Raw genomic sequence first — 20,888 nt, 5'->3', positions numbered from 1 at the left:
GGTTAGCAGTGATGAGCACGCTGGAATTAAAGGCAGACAAGATGCTGAAAGTTCAATTTGTGGGAGATGATGATGTTCTTAATCACATTCTTGATAGAGAAGGAGGTACTAAATAATTATATAATGGAAGGGATGTTTATTTAATGATTATGTATTTCACTTTTAAAAATCTAATCATCTATTTTGAAAATATAGCACAAAGTATTTGATTTAGTAAGACTGCAAATAAATACTACCTTAATTTTTAGTTTATTCTATTAAAAATGTATTAAAAATAGGGGACTCCCCTGATGGTCCAGTGGTTGAGATTCTAACATTAAAAAAAAATTAAACAAAAATAATAAAACCTCACCTCATATGAAATGTTCAGCAGTGGTGTTAAGTGATAAGATAACCATCCACTGTAATGAAAATGTATAGTTATTTTGAGCCCCCAAAATATATAATTTCGAGGTTTTTTTTTTAACTTATACCAACTTACACAAACTGTGATTTCTCTTGAATCAAAGAGAAAATACCGAATTTTTTTTCAGCTTTTAAATAATGACAATGAAATAGTGTAGTTTATTTATTTAGCTGTAATGTTTACATTGAAAAGAATTTATACCTGTCATGTTCTAATTCTTTGAATGTTTATATAGGACCTAAAATAAAAAAGGAGCGAGCCCAGCTTTTGGTCAACACACAAAAAATAATAAAGAAGCCAGAAAATGAGTTGGAGGAAGATGACCAAGAAGTTTTAAAAGATCAGAACTATGTTGAAGTTTTAGGACAAGATGTTCAAGGTATTTGCAGGGTAGGGGTGGTGGAGTTGGGAATGTACCCTCAAATTTCTGCAGGTAGCTGAAATTGCTTTGCAGCTTATGTAAAAGTAGTCCTATTGGTTAGGTAGCATTTTGCTACAATTTTTTCAATTTTTTAAATTATAAAATACACATGTTAATAACAATATTTACCATCTTTACCAATTTAAGTGTACAATTATATTAAATATATTCATAATATTGTGCTATCATCACCATTGTCCACCTCCAAAACACTTTTTATCTGGTGTGCTGTATTCTCATCAGAAAAGCATTCCTTCAGATTCTTTCTCTGCAGCTGGAAAGATTGAAACACTGAGTTTCTACTATAGACTTTTTAATAAACAACTAGTCTTGTTCTTACTTTAAGAAAGATAGAGTCTATTGACCTAGCACTCTAAATATATTTTTTAAAAGATATTTGTACTTTTAATCAAATTAGTTAGAAGTACAAATATCTTTTAAAAAATATATTTGATATTTGGCAAAACTAATACAATATTGTAAAGTTTAAAAATAAAATAAAATTTAAAAAAATAAAAAAATGAAATCATTTCATAAAACAAGTCACTTTATTATTATCTTGATCATCTTTACAGAAATAGATAGCAGGATTATTCCAAGAAGTAATGTGTTCCAACTAGGCATGCTAATGTTATGTTTTTTATACCTAAGCCAGATTCCTGCCAGATTATGCTTAAAAATGTTAGGCTTGAATTATAATTTACTTAAAAATGTTTACTTAAAATTTAAGTAAGTTATAATTTACTTAAAAATGTTAGGCTTGAATTATAATTTACTTAAGACTCAAAGAGCACAGATTTATATTACAGTGCAAGGAGCACGGACCTACTTAAGTTGACTTAAAAAAAAATTAAGATCAAGGAACAAAATCAGTACTGTTGGGCACTAGGGACATTGGATCTAGGAGCAGGGTTTTTGCTATCTCAGATCTTCTGGCCTCCCTCATGTCATCTCTGTGCGTCAGTTCTGTTCTGTCTATGCTGCCTGCCTCCCTAATGTACATGTCTTCTACTGTCTCATACTTGACTTATAAGTGGTCATTGTGACTACTCCTGACCTTTTTGTCACTTCTTGAGTGATACTGCTTTTGGATTTTTTCCCAGTGTTAAATGACATGGTGCAAAAAATGACCACTACCCCTCAGTAGGCTTAGCAGGCAGGGTAGAGTGTCATAAAAGTGTCCCTAACTAGACAGTTGACTCTTTTAGCAGTTGTTATTTTTAAAGGGAAAATTAAAGAATGAAATTAAGTCAGGGTCTTTGTTGAGAGAGAGAACTTCTATCATATGACTGTTTTTGAATGTATTTTTGTGTATCTGTGAATAACATGTTTTCTGTGTTTTAAAATTTAAACAGTATCATGGTCTATTGTGTATTTTAAACATTTTATTTATAAACACATATTGTTGAACCTTTATGCAAGACAGTGAGGGGTACATATCCTAAGTTTTTAGGTAAAATTTTACCATTTTTTTCTGTTAATTAACCTCACCCATTTTTCTTGCATTCTTTTTTTATGTTGCATTTTTTCTTTCAGAATCCTTGAAAAATGGCTCTGCTGCAGATGGTGGGAATAAAGTTTATCCTTTTCAGAATAGAAAACACCCTGAAAAGATGGCTAAATTAGGTATGTTGCTTTTCTGATTTCTGTAATGATTATTCATCTTTTCTAAGACGGTGTGTTTAACCACATTTCCCACAGTTATCACCCCATTGCTTTCACTAAAAGAATGACGAGGGATGTCATTTTATATTACATATTCAACATACTTAAAGTCATTAGTATTTTTCATACTCAGATGTCTTCTGTTCTTAGCTAGGTTCTAAGCTTATAGAAACCCTGTCTTAGATAACTTCCCGCAACATCTAGCACAGGTTCTTAACATTTACTTCTTTTGTTAAGTGAGTGACTTAAGTTGCACAGAAATATTCTGAATTTATTGAAAATAAGAGTTTTACACTATATGTAGAAGAAAAATGTTGTTTGTACTAGAGAAAATTATTTATATAAAATTGTTAAGAATGAGCTGTTCTAATATTTTCCTTACCCAGGTTACCACTTATACTAATTACACATGAATTACTGAGTTTCAAAGAACTATAGTTAGATCCTGTGGCATGAGGGATCATCAGTTTTGACAGTTTTGAGGCAAGGAAATAACATGTGAAAGCACTTTAAAATTAAGGCGGCCCATAAGTATATGAAAGCTTGAGAATACCAAAAAGTTAAGAGCAAAGGGATAATAATTAACTGCCTGGCAAAATGTAGTTGTCTGTATTAATATAAAAAGACTTATAATCTATAATTGTAGAACATCTATATATATATGTCTTAGGTGGCATATTTTTATATAGTCATTGTAACCAAAGATCATTTAAACATTCAAGGTTAAAAAAAAAAATCACACATGTTGAGTGTTAAAACTGATGAGGGACATATAAAAAGTAATTATATTGGTAAGATCTGTGTTTCTGAACATAATAAAATTTAAACATTTGCAAAATTCAGTTTTCTGAAACATACTACATGGATCATTAATTTTGAATCTAACATGGCACATACAATAATTTACACTAATTGAGGTTTTTCTTAGAGTTTATTATCTACATCAAGAAATTTTAAAAAAAATTTATACAAAAAAACTTATTATTTCCCTGGTAGTCCAGTGGTTAGAACTCTGCACTCCCCGTGCAGGGGGCACAGATTCCGATCCCTAGTTGGGGAACTAAGATCCCACAGGCTGTACCATTAGGCCAAAAAAAATGAAAAGAAAATAGGTACTAACCTATAGTAGAGGAAATATTCAGGATCCTCAGGGGCATCCTTGCCAGCAAGCCAGGTGCAGTGAAGGGAAACTTAGTATGACCATCAGTTCAGTTCAGTCGCTCAGTCGTGTCCGACTCTTTGCGACCCTATGAATCGCAGCACGCCAGGCCTCCCTGTCCATCACCAACTCCCGGAGTTCACCCAGACTCACGTCCATCGAGTCAGTGATGCCATCCAGCCATCTCATCCTCTGTCGTCCCCTTCTCCTCCTGCCCCCAGTCCCTCCCAGCATCAGAGTCTTTTCCAATGAGTCAACTCTTTGCATGAGGTGGCCAAAGTACTGGAGTTTCAGCTTTAACGTCACTCCTTCCAAGAACACCCAGGGCTGATCTCCTTCAGAATGGACTGGTTGGATCTCCTTGCAGTCCAAGTGGCTCTCAAGAGTCTTCTCCAACACCACAGTTCAAAAGCATTAATTCTTCGGCGCTCAGCCTTCTTCACAGTCCAACTCTCACATCCATACATGACCACAAGAAAAACCATAGTCTTGACTAGACGAACCTTTGTTGGCAAAGTAATGTCTCTGCTTTTGAATATGCTATCTAGGTTGGTCATAACTTTCCTTCCAAGGGGTAAGCGTCTTTTAATTTCATGGCTGCAGTCACCATCTGCAGTGATTTTGGAGCCCAGAAAAATAAAGTCTGACACTGTTTCCACTGTTTCCCCATCTATTTCCCATGAAGTGATGGGACCGGATGCCATGATCTTGGTTTTCTGAATGTTGAGCTTTAAGCCAACTTTTTCACTTTCCACTTTCACTTTCATCAAGAGGCTTTTTAGTTGCTCTTCAGTTTCTGCCATAAGGGTGGTGTCATCTGCATATCTGAGGTTATTGATATTTCTCCCGGCAATCTTGATTCCAGCTTGTGCTTCTTCCAGTCCAGTGTTTCTCATGATGTACTCTGCATAGAAGTTAAATAAGCAGGGTGACAATATACAGCCTTGACGTACTCCTTTTCCTATTTGGAACCAGTCTGTTGTTCCATGTCCAGTTCTAACTGTTGCTTCCTGACCCGCATACAGATTTCTCAAGAGGCAGATCAGGTGGTCTGGTATTCCCATCTCTTTCAGAATTTTCCACAGTTTATTGTGATCCACACAGTCAAAGGCTTTGGCATAGTCAATAAGGCAGAAATAGATGTTTTTCTGGAACTCTCTTGCTTTTTCCATGATCCAGCGGATGTTGGCAATTTGATCTCTGGTTCCTCTGCCTTTTCTAAGACCAGCTTGAACATCAGGAATTTCACGGTTCACATATTGCTGAAGCCTGGCTTGGAGAATTTTGAGCATTACTTTACTAGCGTGTGAGATGAGTGCAATTGTGCGGTAGTTTGAGCATTCTTTGGCATTGCCTTTCTTTGGGATTGGAATGAAAACTGACCTTTTCCAGTCCTGTGGCCACTGCTGAGTTTTCCAAATTTACTGGCATATTGAGTGCAGCACTTTCACAGCATCATCTTTTAGGATTTGGAAGAGCTCAACTGGAATTCCATCACCTCCTCTAGCTTTGTTCGTAGTGATGCTTTCTAAGGCCCACTTGACTTCACATTCCAGGATGTCTGGCTCTAGGTCAGTGATCACACCATAGTGATTATCTGGGTCATGAAGATCTTTTTTGTACAGTTCTTCTGTGTATTCTTGCCATCTCTTCTTAATATCTTCTGCTTCTGTTAGGTCCATACCATTTCTGTCCTTTATCGAGCCCATCTTTGCATGAAATGTTCCCTTTGTATCTCTAATTTTCTTGAAGAGATCTCTAGTCTTTCCCATTCTGTTGTTTTCCTCTATTTCTTTGCATTGATCGCTGGAGAAGGCTTTCTTATCTCTTCTTGCTATTCTTTAGAACTCTGCATTCAGATGCTTATATGTAAAATTATTTCTGCAGTTTTCGTGATGTAAGTTAAATACACAGTTAAGGTTCTAGGAGACCCTAGATGGTAAAAAATAAAAAGACCAAATGAATTTATTTACAAAACAGAAATAGACTCACAGAAATAGATAACTACTTATGTTTACGAAAAGGAAAAGTTGGGGGAAGGATAAATTAGGAATTTGGAATTAACAGATACACACTAATACATAGAAAATAGATAAACAACAAGGATTTATAGCACAGGAAACTATATTCAATATTTTGTAATAACCTGTATGTGAAAAGAATCTGGAAAAAAAACCAGAATCACTTTGCTGTGTACCTGAAACTAACACACCATTTTAAATCAATTGTACTTCAATAAAAAAATTAAAAATTTTTTGATCTGTAAAAATGACTGAATTCTATGTTACATCTCTGAGAAACCAGAGGAAAATCCTGAAATAATTATTAGAGGAAAGATCAGATAGACACCAACGGAGAAGACAATGGCACCCCACTCCAGTACTCTTGCCTGGAAAATCTCATGGGCGGAGGAGCCTGGTAGGCTGCAATCCATGGGGTCGCTAAGAGTTGGACACGACTGAGCGACTTCACTTTAACTTTTCACTTTCATGCACTGGAGAAGGAAATGGCAACCCACTCTAGTGTTCTTGCCTGGATAATCCCAGGGACGGGGGAGCCTGGTGGGCTGCCGTCTATGGGGTCGCACAGAGTCGGACACGACTGAAGCGACTTAGCAGCAGCAGCAGCAGATAGACACCAAAGCCAAAATGAAACCCTAAGGCCAGTGGGGCATTGGAGAAAGAGGAGAACTAATAGTGAAAAGAATAATGGAACCTTAGTGGAATCATCAAGTAGAAGTTCCCTGAGTGTGTACTTAACATCCACAAAGCTGCAGTGATACACATCTTCTATCTGTATGCACTGTGAGGAACTTAAGTATTGTTATGATAGGCATTTCTCTCACCACATCTGAAAGAAATATGCAGTCATGAAAAGGTAGTTTTTTGGATAATATGACTGACCATACTTTCCAAAAGTCTGTGTTTAGTTATGATGCTCTTTGACTCATTACCTATTGTTGCTAATTGGGTTTACATCTAAACATATCGATAAAATAAAATGCCTTCATATTTTTAAATAAGTGATCGGTCAGAAAATCGATATTACTCTGAGTGTAAAAGATGATTAAGTATAATTGCACTAACCAAGATATAGTTGGGCTAGAAATTGAGTAGGAGTTAGTTTAGAAGGCTTTGTGAGCTACATAGAACATTTGTGAAATTGAAATTAGTTTGGTCATATAAAATCTGATGAGAAGTTATTTTTAGGCAGAGAGAAATTTTTTTAATATTTTATTTTTTTAATTAATTGATTTTTGGCTGCACTGGGTCTTCATTGCTGTGCTCGGGCTTTCTCTAGTTGCAGTGCACAGGCTTCTCCTTGCGGCGTCTTCTCTTGTAGAGCACAAGCTCTCGAGTGTGCAGGCTTAAGTAGTTGCAGCACGTGGGCTCAGTAGTTGGGGCTCAAGGGCTCTAGTGTGTGGGCTCAGTGGTTGTGGTGCATGGGCTTCAGTTGCTTTGGGACATGTGGAACCTTCTCAGACCAGGGATTGAACATATGTCCCCTGCATTGGCAGGTGGATTCTTATCCACTGCGCCACCAGGTAAGTCCCAAAGAGAAGTTTTACTTTAAAATTTTGACTATGTTGCAGATCACTCGTTGTGTAAATATACCGTACAAATGAATAAGAAAAATGAAAACTAAATAAAATATATCCCCAAGTTTTTTGTTATGGAAATTAATATCCATACATGGGTGACTCTCTTGTTCCTTTTCCTCTTTAATTCTTCCTTTTTCCTTTTTTAATTTAAAGTTATTTAAAAGCAGAGAAATTCTATGTTTTAAAACCAAAAATATCTAAGTTACTTTGTACTTTTGTGGCTTTTTGTTGACGTGAAGGTTTTTTTTTTCCTATATTGTGGATCAGCAGCCTTTAATGCAAACTTGGCCTACTTTTCTGGTGTAAAGAGAAAGCAAGGCCTGAGCCTTAGGTAGATTGATTGGGAGGATGAGGACAGTGAAGAAGAGATGGAATAGCTACCAACAGTAGCCAGGGAGCAGGATAATACCATGGAACCCAGATGGAAGAATAATTTCAAAGAAACATTTTGTAAACTCTAATGAATGATACAGAGGACCTAGGAGGTTAAGAAAAAAGTAGTCAGTGCATTCGTGGGGACTGCATAAATATCTTGGGTCAGTTCCAAGATTAGAGGATAAAGTTGTGTAAATTAGGTTAAAAAGAGTTTGAGTCAGTAAAATGGCTTTAACCTAACAAATCCAACTATATTTTGTCTTAAAAAAAGATAATTTAAATAGTGTATACTTTTTTCCTGAGTGAACAATGTTCCAGTGTGTGTTATTGGGGAAATGTAAATCTGTTCCTTCAATTCCCATGTGCCTATTACAGTGAGAGAATGTGAGCATCTTTAACGTTTGTATTTTTTATTTTAAATGGCCCCTGCTGTTCAGAAGCCAGGTATTTCATCTGATGCTCAGTTGAAGAAATGCCCTGTTTAATGCTATATCATATTTTATGGATTATTAATATGTGTTATAGAGTTTTAGACATAAGTAATAAAGTAAACCATGCTTTTGGGGAGATTTAAGAGCTTTAAAATTAGTATAATTTTAAACATATACAGTTTTAACTTTTGATCCCTCTTTCTGGCTATTCTTTCCTATGCCCCTGCAAAGATGTTCCTCAAGTATATATGGTAGAGAAATGGAAGAACTGTAAGCCTGTCAGTGGAGAGGAGAGGGAGAGAATATGATGATTAGAGAAACCAGCAAGGTCAAAGTTAGCTCTTTATTTGTTTTTGTGTTTTGGTTTTTTTTTTTGCAAGACCTTGAGGGAAGACTTGAAGATGCTTGGAAAACAGTGAGTAAAGGTGAAAGCAGTTCTACTCTTAACATGGCTAGGCTTATTTATCTTTCTGATAATAGTAGCAGCAAGTTCGTTTTCTTTTTCTATTTTAATTTATGTAAGTGAGATAAAGATACTTTCCCTCTCAATCTGTTATACATTTAAAAATATATATTTTATGTATTTCTTTTGTCTATTTACAGCTTCCGAACTAGCGAAAACCCCAAGAAAAAGTGTTTCGCTCAATAGGAAGAATGATCCTAACATTACAATAGACATTCCTCAGTGTAGCAAGGGTAAGATTCTACCTCAGTTGTTTAAGGAGAGTTTTCAGAGTTGCTTCAAATTATAATATACTACTTTTTTTTTTTGCTCTAAGTGAATGTTTATATATTTTCTTTTCTGTTCTGAAAATGCATTCGGTAGATGCAGGTAATACTCCAACCTATGTGCTTTAGCGTATTTAGCAAAAATACAAAAAGTAAAGGGCAAAAAGATCTGTGCGGGTTGAACTTGTGCAAATTGATGGAGCCAATAAATACTGTTGTCACGTGCCTAAGTTAGCCAGATGTTTGTGGAAGATTTGCTTTGGCAAATACTATTTGAAATAAGGTTTTGGGGATTTGTAAGTCTTCCAGTTTGTGGAGAATTGTGGAGCACTTGTTTTTGAATAACCCATTCCAACTAGATGAAATAGTGTGCTATTATAGTAATGACCCGGGTGTTCCCTCATGGTCCAGTGGTTAGGGCTCCACGCTTTCACTGCTGGGGCCTGGGTTTGATCCCTGGTTGGGGAACTAAGATCTCACAAGACACATGACATGGCTAAAATAAATAAATAAAAATAAACAATGAAAAGATGTAGTTTTTCTTGTTACATGAATGCTACAGAAATGTCACTAATGGGAGCAATCAGAAAATTAATAAGAACAGTTCAGCCTCTAGTGGAGACGTAATTAATTGAGAATTCAGTAATATAGTGGCTTCTGGATAGAACTTGCAACTTTGCTTTTAATGAAACTAGGTTTTTATGGAACATAAAGTATTTGTAGTGAGTAATGGCTTTTTGTTTCATTCTTTAGGGCATTCTGCTTCAGACAAATCTCAGTTGAAGGTAAGCAATTGACTAAAAATAAGCAAAAACCATAGTGTTACAAAATAAGGCATGATGAAAAATAACCATTTCACCTGTTAATTTAGATAGTACTTTATCATTTACAAGTATCTGCTAATTAAATACCTGACTTACAAATGAAGAATGTGAGGTTCAGAGAAGTGAAGTGACTTGTCTAAACTCACCAAACCAGGAAAGGGACAAGCTGGAAAATGAAGCCAGGTTTTCTGGCCCCAACTCTTCTGTGTCAGAACTACCCCTGGGTATTTTCATCAAGTAGAGTTGGCTTGGAGATTTTACGGTATGGTTTGGTGTTGCTTTTGTATATAATGTTTTTTTTTGGTGGGGGGTGGGATTAATCCCCAAATCCACTAAATCTATTCATCTATCCCCTTATCATTTATGTTTGAAACCTAAGTTGGCTTTGGTAAATTCATTCCGGGGTAGCAGACAGTAATGAAAAGTTTATCCTCTCCTTTGTGTTTTTGTGGTTTTGTTCTTTCATAATACTTTGTCAAGTGGCCCTGCCTAGATGTGGGCAAGCGCAGGTAGGCATGGATGAATCCAGGATAATGAATATGTGAGTGGTGAGTGTTTCCAGGCCTAGGTGGCTATAGATTTAGACATGTCTGGACTTGTGTACAGGCTCAGTTCTGGGAACCCCTCATAAAATTTTGAGTATAGACATTCAGGGCCATGGTTATAGCCTGTGCTATTTTAGGCAAGTGTAGGTGTGAGACTAGACATGTCAGAGCCTTCCGTGCCTTTGATAATGCTTTTTTCCCCCATATTATATCTTGTATCACTATAAAAGAATAAAGCTCATTCTCTCCAGTACTCTTGCCTGGAAAATCCCATGGATGGAGGAGCCTGGTAGGCTACAGTCCATGGGGTTGCAAAGAGTCAGACACAACTGAGTGACTTCACTTCACTTCACAATCCAGTCAATGTTTTAGATATATTGGCACATTCTTTTTCAAGTTATGAATCACAGCTTAGTGGATCTTGTTGATTCCCTAAAACACAGTCAGAAAACCTGTTAATCAGTGGTATTATACCCACCACAATAAGAGACCATCATCCTGAGAGAGTCTTAGTGTTTTATCTTAGAAGGGGTCAATCAGGAGAGAATATGGATAGGGCTTTGGGATCTGGACTCGAGGGTTTTAAGGCACATCTATCAAGATGGGAAACTGATCTGTATTAGACAAAAATTCATGGCATAGTATTTTAGGATTAGTGGACACAGTGAGGAGAGGGTTTTAAACTGAGTTTTGTCTAGGGTAGCAGACAGTAATTGAAATTTACTTATCAAAATTTGAGTTTTGATAAGTAAACAAGCAAGCTGTTTGCCCTGGTTAGTAATCTGCTATCCTAATGGGAGAATAGATTGCCCAGATGAGCAAACTGTCAAGATAAATTAGTTGCAGAAATTTCTGTAGAAAACAGTGAAGTTATTTACTAGTTTATAGCCTTACCTTTTTGAGCAAGAATTTTCTGAAATGATTATTTTGACACAGGTGTTCTCAGACCTGATAATTAAGCTCTGTGGATATAGGTTGTCTCAGTTCTCAATCCAGAAATCAGTTTGGTAGGTCATGATCTACAATTTGAAAAAATGAAATAGGATAAAACAGGAAATTTCTATTTTATAAGTATTATTATAATTTAACTCAGTTATATATGCACATGTGTACTGGATCAGGGTGGCAAAATATTTTTAAAAAATTAAGGATCTGTATCAAAAAAGTTTAAAATATACTGTGATATATTTTATAAACCCATGGATCAGATCAACTATTATAATACTACTATTAATATCCTGAATCAAAATTTAGTTACAATATTTATAACTAGTGCCATCGACTTATCATAAGACAGCAGACTTATATTTTGTGTCATATATTCATGTTGCCAAAAAGAAAAGGGTGTTTTATCTTTTTATCAATACTGTTACCTGTATACAACCGTAGGCATTTTATTGTGCAGAAATTGAATGGTGTTAAAGTATTCGATTTTGTAAAGAAAAGAAAAACATGTTATATTGCTATAAATGTTTAAAAAATTAAAACTACAGAAGTAAAAAGGAGAAATCTGTTTCTGTCCTCACAGACTGTTTTTTATTTCTGGCTGTGCTGGGTCTTTGTTGTGGCACACAGGTTCTCTAGTTGCAGTGCATGGGCTTCTCTAGTTGGGGCATGCAGGCTTAGTTGCCCCGCAGCATGTGGGATCTTAGTTCCCCAACAGAGGGTGCAGCCCATGTCTCCTGCATTTTGGAAGGCAGATTTCTTTACTACTGGACCACCAGGGAAGACTCCTCACAGACTACTTTAACACCAGTAAATTTTTTGTACATTGAAAGGCCCTTTGCCCTAAGTATAGGAATCCCATTTAAGCAAATCCCATTTGCTTACTGATCATCACTGAACAGTATTACCTCTTTAAAAAAAAAATTTCTGCTAATCTGATAGGTGAAGAACAGTTCAAACACTGATAAATTTATGCTTTTTCTTTACATAATAATAGAAGTCCATACTTTACAGATGTCTGGAATACAACTTACAGTATCACTCTAAGAATCCTTTGGAATTTGTTTGTATCATTTGTGTTGTTATAGTCCTTTTTTCCCCCCAACAAAGTCATTTGTCATTGTCTTCTAGTTCCAGGAAGTAGCTCCTCTAATTCTAATGTCATCTGTTGAAAACAAAATATTTTTTTCTTTCCAGCCTTTCTTGCACCCAGATCCATCATTAATTTCCATGTCATCATTATTATTTGACTATTTAAAACTATGTTGCTTTTTTATTTTTGAACAGAACAATGATAAAAGTGAATTTCTGTCAACAGCACCTCGTGGGCTAAGGAAGAGATTAATAGGTGTGTATTTCTTTTAACACTGAGTTTTTTTATTTAAAAAAAGCATCTAAACAAGAGGCAATAATGGTTAAATATACAGGTTCTAGTCTTAGAATGCTTGCTTTTTCTTTGGCCTGTCGCAGGGACTTCTCTATGCCTCAGTTCTTTTCATTTGTGAAATAGGGACAACAGTGGTACCAGCCTCAGAGTTATTTTGAGATTAATTGAAATAAAGAATGTCAAACGTGCTTAGTAGTGCTTGACCACGATATATGCTTAACAGGTGTTAGCTATTATTATCTTTTATTATTATAACTACTTATTGCTGTTTCTTTTCATGATGGAAAGGATATGGTCACATCTTCAGTTGAATTGTGAATCCCTTAAGGGCAAGGACTATATCTTATATTTTAACTCTTAACACTTAGCACCGTGTCTTTTTACAGTCAGTGGATATTAAGGTTAGTTAAAATTCTTCTTCAATATAATAACATGCTTTCTGGTTTATTTGCCAAAGACAGTGTTAGAAATGGTTCTATTGATTTATTTAGAAGTTTTATATTGAAATAATTCAAAATATTCAGTTATACTGAATACTATACAAAGCCAAGTAAACAAATATGAGTCCCACCTTTGGGGAAATTAAAAGTGTTTTTGGGTTTTTTGGTTTGTTTGTTTTGTTTTTTTTGCAGCACTGTATGGTTTGCAGGATCTTAGTTCCCTGACCAGGGATTGAACCCGGGCCACCGCAGTGAAAGTGTGGAACCTGAACTACTGGAACTACAGGGAACTCCCTGTTTTGGGGTTTTTAAATGTTTAACTTTGGGGCAAATTTCTTGTTGACCTTGGTTTCCTAAAGATATCAGCACCTTTCTTGGGGTTGACTCCTTGACAATATTGACTGACATTGTTAAGTCCATGCCCCGTAGCCGTTCTTTTCAAGGTATAAAGTTGATGCTACATTTTTAATCAACATAGAATTTATAATACTAAATTAGTGTATATCTGAAGTAGTAAAAGATATATGTGCAATTGTTGTTATTATTTTATGTCAAATACATCCCACATCTTAATTTCCTCTTTACTCCACAGAAGAATCCTTTTTAGAGAGAAGGTGAACTTCCTTTTCCTTCTCAATAACCATCAAATAAATACACCAACACGTATGATGTATTCATGTAAATAGAATAAAGACATTGTCTGGTACCTCCTACCACTTCTAACCCATGCATCTACCATGGGCAGCAATCACCACAAATCTGAATCTTCTAAGCTGTATATGCCCACAAAATCAAGCTTTCTTTTTTTTCTTTTTCAGTATCTATATTTGTTACATGCTGACTGGATATTCTGAAGTATATCTACTCTTCAAAATAAATAGTGATTTGCTTAAAATTATTTCTTTTGGAATTTAACCTTTTATGATAGTTTTATATTATTGAGTGTAAAAACTAGTTTTATCCTTACTTTATGATTATAAAACTAGTTTTATTATTTCTAGAGAGTGGTTGGGGTCATTATGGTTTGTTTAAAAATATAACTTTTATGTCAACTCTGGGATGGATTGTGCCCATGTATTAGTAGTACTTAAAGTAGTGACTGTCATATATTGAGTGCTCTGTCAGTTAGGATGGCATTTTCAACGGGCAGCAATGGAAAACTCTATAACACTTGCTTAAGCCACGGACATTGAAGTGTCTCACATCATAAGAAGTCTAGAGATACACAGTTCGTGGTTAATGTAGTGACTCAACAGTGTCATGAAGGATCTTCCTGTTCTTCCTGTCATTTTGCTTTATCGCTGGCATTTTTCATCTTTAGTTTTGATATTTTATATTGCAAAATGGCTTCCATAGCTTTAAGCTATGGGTATAAGTCTTTGGGACCCCATGGACTGCAGCCCACCAGACTCCTCTGCCCATGGAGTTTTCCAGGCAAAAACTGGAGTGGATTGCCATTTCCTCCTCCAGAGGAAGCCGACCTAGGGATCAAACCTGTGTCTTCCTTCGTTGGCAAGCGGATTCTTTACCCGCTGAGCTACCAAGGGGTTTTCCTTTCGTAACTGAGGAGAATCTTTCCCAAAAGCTTCCAGCAAATTTTCCTTCATCGGTTAAATGTTTATGTAGCCAACTCTGGTAGCAAAGGAGGCTGAGAGAGCATGTACTGGGCAAAGGAAAAGACAGTTAAATTTACTGTGATTATTTATTCCTTGGCACATTACCACATTTTACGATGAATTCTATTAGCAAGGAAGAAGGAAAGAACATATTAGGTATGACTGACAATTTCTGCCTCAGTTCCTATGTGTTAGGCATTGTTAGTTGCTTTATATGTATTTCAGTGTAATCTTTACAATGTTTTATTAAAAACATTGTTTTATTAAATTAAGCATTGGTAGCCTCATTTGATAAATGAGGAAACTGGTGCTCATAAAACTTACAAAACTAGCTCTGGTGAGATCATCATCATGTAATGACAAAATCAGAAGTCACAATCTCTTACTTCAATGCCCACACTCTTCCTAATACCCTACAATGTCTCTCTTGGCAAGCTGTCCAATTTTCCCAATTACTTCTTCCCCCACAGTTCCACGGTCTCATTCTGACAGTGAAAGTGAATATTCAGCTTCCAACTCAGAGGATGATGAAGGGGTCGCACAGGAATATGAAGAGGACACTAATGAAGACATATTGAGCCAAAAGATTCAAGCTCAGAATAAAGAAGTTTCAGCTCCTGTTTGCAGAGAAACCCCTTCTAAGAAAATGAAGAGAGAGAAAATAGTAAGTGAAGAGAGAACTTTAACCTGAAAGAAAAATTAGTAATATCTCAAAGATAAGCTACCTAAAAGATCCAAATGGGAGGATCAGCACAATATTTTTACTTCACTTTTCTACATTTTCTTAGCCTTTCACATAAATTCCCACATATATATTTCTGAACTTTGTATCCTGGCCTCTCTGTCTCTCCATATCCATATATCAATACCATAGCATATGCTAAAGGTGGCAATTCAGTTGACTTGAAAAAGAGCTTTTCAATAAATATTAGTTGGATAATTGAAGGCAAGACTTCTCAGTATATACCTTTTTATATAGTTTTCTTTTGTACGACTGTTGATGTATTCAGGTTAGTGTAAGTATATAATAAATGCTGTGACTCTGGATCCAGGTTGAGTTGTTTGGAAAACACTCCACACATCATGGCCTGAGAAAAGGCTAATTATCCTCTCATTTTCTGTAAAGATTCAGAGCAGAGCCTACTGCTTGATAGCTTTCCATTCCGTCCTTACTTTCATAGAGGTCAGTCATGCCCCACATCAGTAGAACCTGTGGTCAGTCATCTTGCTGGAATAGTAAGCAAGTCTTTTTTTTTTTTTTTTTTTTTTTTTACCCTTGGTGTTGATATCTTTTTCATTTTCACAGTCCTTCACCCACACTTATTAAAGAATTTGCTAGGACTGTGTGAGGCAAAACAAAGGTCCTGATATATAAAACCTTTTTTTTCTGTAAGTCTGGATGGGAATTATATGTTGGAATTTAGGAATCATTTTTGGACAGACTACTTCAAACTAGTCACTTTCTTCAACTTTTATGATCCTAAGAGTTACTCAGTTTTATCACTGGAATTAATTTTGTTTGCTCCTTAATCAAAGTGTTGTTGCTTCAAAAAGAAAATACTGACTGCCAAATAAAGAATTTCACTTATCCTGTTTTACACTGCTGTTACTATCTAGTTTTGATATAAAACAAATATCTGAAACTAAGAACTGACTTTGCTTTGTCCACTTTCAGAGTCACTTAGTAGAAAAATATTTTGAAGCCCACAGCAGTTCTAAAGTTTTAACCTCTGATAGGACACTGCAGAAACTAAAGAGGGCTAAACTGGATCAGGTATGTTGCAATGAATGCTACTTCTAAATTTTTCTTATTGTGAGCTGAAATATATACTATATAAGCAGCAAAATCTGAAGAGTACTGTAATTATGTTTTTCTCTTATTTATCATTTCTTCAGGACCTACAGTAATCATCAGGGTCATAGTTTCTTTTTTTATTTTATTGACATATATATACTTGATTTACAATGTTGTATTAATTTCTACTGTGCAACAAAGTGATTCAGTTATATATATATATATATATTTTTTTTTTTTTTTTTCACATTCTTTTCAGTATGGTTTATCACAGGATACTGAATATAGTTCCCTGTTCAGGGTCATAGTTCCTTTGAAATCCATGTACCATTAATCTCTATTGTTAATTTAATCCATATATTCATTGAACTTCACATTGGTCATAAAACACTGACTGACCTGATTCTGAGTTAAAAACCTTGCAAAATGTAGTGGGTATTCTGCTTTCTGGTATTATGGAAAGCCTGTCCAGTACAGTAAGGTAACAGGGTTACTATATACTATGGTTCCAGTGTGTCAAAAAATACCATACAGTTATATTCAGGGCTTTTATTCATACCTCACTAAGACAAGACACAGAGACACAGAACCATCTGAATAAGAAAATGTTTGATTAGAAAGTGGGCTTGATAATTGTAGTCAATAAGACATTGTTATTGACTCAGAGAATCAAGATTTTATTATTTTCTGAAAGTAGAATTCAGTGCAGTTTCCTAAGGTATACAGGACTTTGACATAGTTTTCAAGCTATAGAAGAGAGGAGATTATTGGGTAAACCACTGTGACCTGGATGAAATGGTGCTGTGTGGTTGGTTTTTTTGGGTGTTTTGTTTCTTTCTACCTGGCTCATTGGTATTGCAACTCAAATCAGAGACTAGCTGAAAACATGTGTCAAGAAACCACATTGTTCCAAGGAAGAGATGGCACTAACATCTTCTTAGTGCATCTGTTTTTATATAAGCAGCATGGGGGTGGGGGGAAGTGGATCTAGGGTCAAAGTAGGACTTCACGGGACCTAGAGACAAAGATCTCTTAGAGAATGAAAGAAACACCTGTTACTGATAATGAAAGAAAGGAGAGTCTTTCATTAATTGCGGACATAGCTGATGGATACAGTCTTAGTAGCACATGTCAAGAAACATTTATATCTCATGTCTTCCAGTTAGCTGGGAGTTGGCCGAGCTAGGATTTGCTCCACATATCTGTCTTCCTTATTGGACCTCCTTGGAATGCTACCAGAGGCATGTTCCTCTCATGACAATGTCAGAGACAGAAGTGAAAAAACAAAAGACCTTGTAAAGCCTGGGCTCAAAACTGTCTCTGTCACTTCTGCCTCATTCTGGTAGCTGCAGTAAATCACGTGGCTGAAAACAAAGTCAAAGAGCAGGGGACTAGACTCACTGGTTTAGTGGGAGGGATTGCAAAGTCACACAGCAAAGGGTATGGATAGGGGAGCGGCAAGTGCTGAGGCTGGTAATGTAATTCTGCACAGATGGAGAGATAAATTTTTTAAAGCTACCTGCTTAACATTTCACTTAGAATTTGTCCTATTTCTCTTTAAGTATGTGAATAAATAAAAACTGTTGGCAAAAAATCAAACTATAGGCTAGAGTGTTTAGAATCTTGATTGCTGCACTAGTCTTCAGTATTAAAAGAATATTTTACTTTAAGGATAGAATGATGAAAACACAGTAGTGCCAAGGTAAAAAGGGATATACAGCTTTTTGCTAGTGTTTTCATTTCAATAAGTGAGCTGTGTTTAGTCACCAGAATGTCTGGATTTGTTGTCAAAACTGGGAGGCAGGTTTAATCATCTCATGATAGTAACAGCTTTTTTTAGAAATTAAAGCCTTACATTTGGAGTTCATTGTCATGTAAATGGTTCTAGACAAAACTTAGCAAATTCATTACTGTTTTACATGTTTGTATGTAAGAGTATATAACACATTTTACAGAAACAAATACTGAAATACTGTGTATATTCAGTAGAGGCACTCATTACCAAACCTGATTAATATTTCCACTAATAGCCTCTCCTAACCTCGACTTGTAAGGGAATATTTTTACTTTGAATTGATTGGATGTATGTGACTTGAGAGTGATCTTCTTCCTGCCCTCTTCCTTTTTTTTAAAGCAAACTTTGCATAACTTATTGAGCAAGGTTTCTCCTTCCTTTTCTGCTGAACTTAAACAACTAAATCAACAGCATGAACAGTTATTTCATAAATGGATGTTGCAGTTACAGTAAGTACTATTATCATTGTAAACCTCTGTAAAATAAATATATTTACATAATAATATATGTACATAAATCTATGTTAAAATCAAAGCAGTTAGACATTAATTTTTTTTGCAGTGACCTTGATATGCATTTTTACATATGTATAAAAATTTGAAAAACTAGGTGTTTTCCCAGTTGTATGACCCAAATGTAGAAATGTCATATTATTATATGACTCTTCTCAGAAATTCCAATTTGCAGAAAATGTGTCTTTTCTAAGTTTAATCAAATTTGAAAGCTTTTATAAACTAAATAGCCTTTCTTAGAATTATGAATTATTATAAAAATATTTGAAAATATAATTTGTCAAGATTGATAAATATATCAGATTTTATTTCTGATATATTTCTGATTTTAGAAACAGCCAAGTTTCTAAAATGAAAGAATATATATTTTTCTTTTAATCCCATTCTATTTACATGTACTATAGACCTTCAAATTTTTTGAGATCTGTTCTATAAATATTGTTTTACCATTTTTAAATTGTTTTTTAGAATATTTTATCATTTCTCAAATACTTAAGGTAAAATTTTAAACTTGCATTAAAATACCTAGAATGGTAAAAATTAAAATATAGAAAAATTTTCTATAATTATTTTTATATTTGTATTTAAAAGAAACTTAGTATAAGGAAGTGTTTAAAACATATGCTATACATGTGAATGCAGTAAGAACATAGAAATTGCCACAGTTTTCCCCAGTTGATCCTGGTTTTCTTTTGCCAATAATAAATCAAAGGATTATGCTAGTAAGAAAATTATTTTCTTCCCTGTTAGGACCTTACCTTCTCTGAGTAACTATGTATGGATCTGTTCATTATAAGTTTATATAGCAGATCTTCACTCTAATCCTACCCCACAGCCCACCAGTTCTTTTCTTCCCATATGTCAACTTTGATAACTTGATTTGCTTTGCTTCCCAGCCTAGACCTCATAGTCAGCTACTTCAGTAGAATTGCTAGTTCTCTGAATTCCCTTGCTTGGTTTTTCCTGCTGCTTTTACCTTGCTAATCTCCACCTTTGGGGATTTATCTCTTTTCTTCTATTTCTAGGCTATCCTGCATTGCTGCAGAGCATCTCATAAATACTGTTTCTGATTGACCTCCATAAACAATCATGGAGTTGAACTTTAACTTGACGCTTCATGCTTGATGTTCTGGGTTGTCTCATCCACTCTCTTGGCTTCAGTTGCTCTTTGTATGTGAATAACTCCCATAACTGTATCTGTAGCCCAGCCAAAATTCACTTCAGCAGCAGATATGAATTATATTGAAAGTGTCCATGTAGAAGTTCTATAACTAATTCATTATACATAAAATTTAACTTATCTTAAACCCATCATTTCCACTTGCCCCAACTACCTAGGGTAGTGAATATCACTTCATCATATAGTTGCCAATGCCAAAAAACTGAGTTATTCTTAATAGTCCTTTTCATTTATCTTCCATATCTAATCATTCTCCAAATCCAACTGATTTGATCCATAAAGCTCTTCACACTTTATGTTTTTCTCCATGACACCTAATTCAAGTCCATAGTCTTCAGTTTTACCCTCCTTCCTATCCATTCCTCAGCTCAGCCAGTGTAATCTTTCTAAAAAGATCATGTTACTTTCCTACTTAAAACCTTTCACTTAACACCTGACTGCTGCTGCTGCTAAGTCGCTTCAGTCGTGTCCAACTCTGTGCAACCCCATAGATGGCAGCCCACCAGGCTCCCCTAACACCTGACTACTAACTTTAAATGATCATATTCCTTAGAATAAAATCCAATTAATGTCTTAGTTGGTTTAACAAGACCTTTTGTGACCTGGCCCCTGCTTACTTTTCCAGTTTAATCTCTCTAAAACTCTGCTTCAGCCTATTAAAATTATTTTAGTTTCTTGTACCTAGTGCCTTGTTCTCTCTTTCCTCCTATTACTTGAAAGGTTATAGGAAGCTCTGATACTTTGGTCACCTGATGCAAAGAACATTGGAAAAGACCCTGATGCTGGGAAAGATTGAGGGCAGGAGGAGAAGGGAGTGACAGAGAATGAGATGGTTGGATGCACCACCGACTCAATGGGCATGAGTTTGAGCAAACTCTAGGAGATAGTGAAAGACAGGGAAGCCTGGTGTGCTGCAGTCCTTGGGGTTGCAGAGTCAGACATGACTTGGCAACTGAACCACAATAGGAGCTAGAGAGAAAGCTACTGAAAGTTGGAACTACAAGCTTGGTGTACAGATAACAAAATTGTGCTTTTTCTTTATATATGTTGGGAATCAATATA

The 20,888-nt window shown here is 35.5% G+C and overlaps 1 protein-coding gene across 5 annotated transcripts in view; it reads left to right on the top strand.

Annotated features, from left to right (window-relative positions):
• Positions 1-20,888, top strand: part of ORC2 (origin recognition complex subunit 2) — a 39,870-nt gene that overhangs the window by 7,728 nt on the left and 11,254 nt on the right. For all 5 annotated transcript variants that reach the window (XM_006080510.4, XM_006080509.4, XM_025277973.3 and 2 more), the window contains 9 exons: positions 2-105; positions 642-785; positions 2,364-2,453; positions 8,662-8,754; positions 9,541-9,572; positions 12,389-12,449; positions 15,015-15,208; positions 16,220-16,318; positions 18,474-18,583. In XM_006080510.4, the coding sequence (XP_006080572.2) occupies positions 12-105; positions 642-785; positions 2,364-2,453; positions 8,662-8,754; positions 9,541-9,572; positions 12,389-12,449; positions 15,015-15,208; positions 16,220-16,318; positions 18,474-18,583 (917 nt within the window). In that variant the 5' untranslated portion in view covers positions 2-11. The remainder of the gene's footprint in view (position 1; positions 106-641; positions 786-2,363; positions 2,454-8,661; positions 8,755-9,540; positions 9,573-12,388; positions 12,450-15,014; positions 15,209-16,219; positions 16,319-18,473; positions 18,584-20,888) is intronic.

The sequence above is a fragment of the Bubalus bubalis genome, chromosome 2, assembly GCF_019923935.1.
Source record: "Bubalus bubalis isolate 160015118507 breed Murrah chromosome 2, NDDB_SH_1, whole genome shotgun sequence".
Taxonomy (NCBI): domain Eukaryota; kingdom Metazoa; phylum Chordata; class Mammalia; order Artiodactyla; family Bovidae; genus Bubalus; species Bubalus bubalis.
The sequence above is the reverse complement of the archived record's forward strand: the minus strand, read 5'-3'. Positions and strand labels throughout refer to the sequence as shown.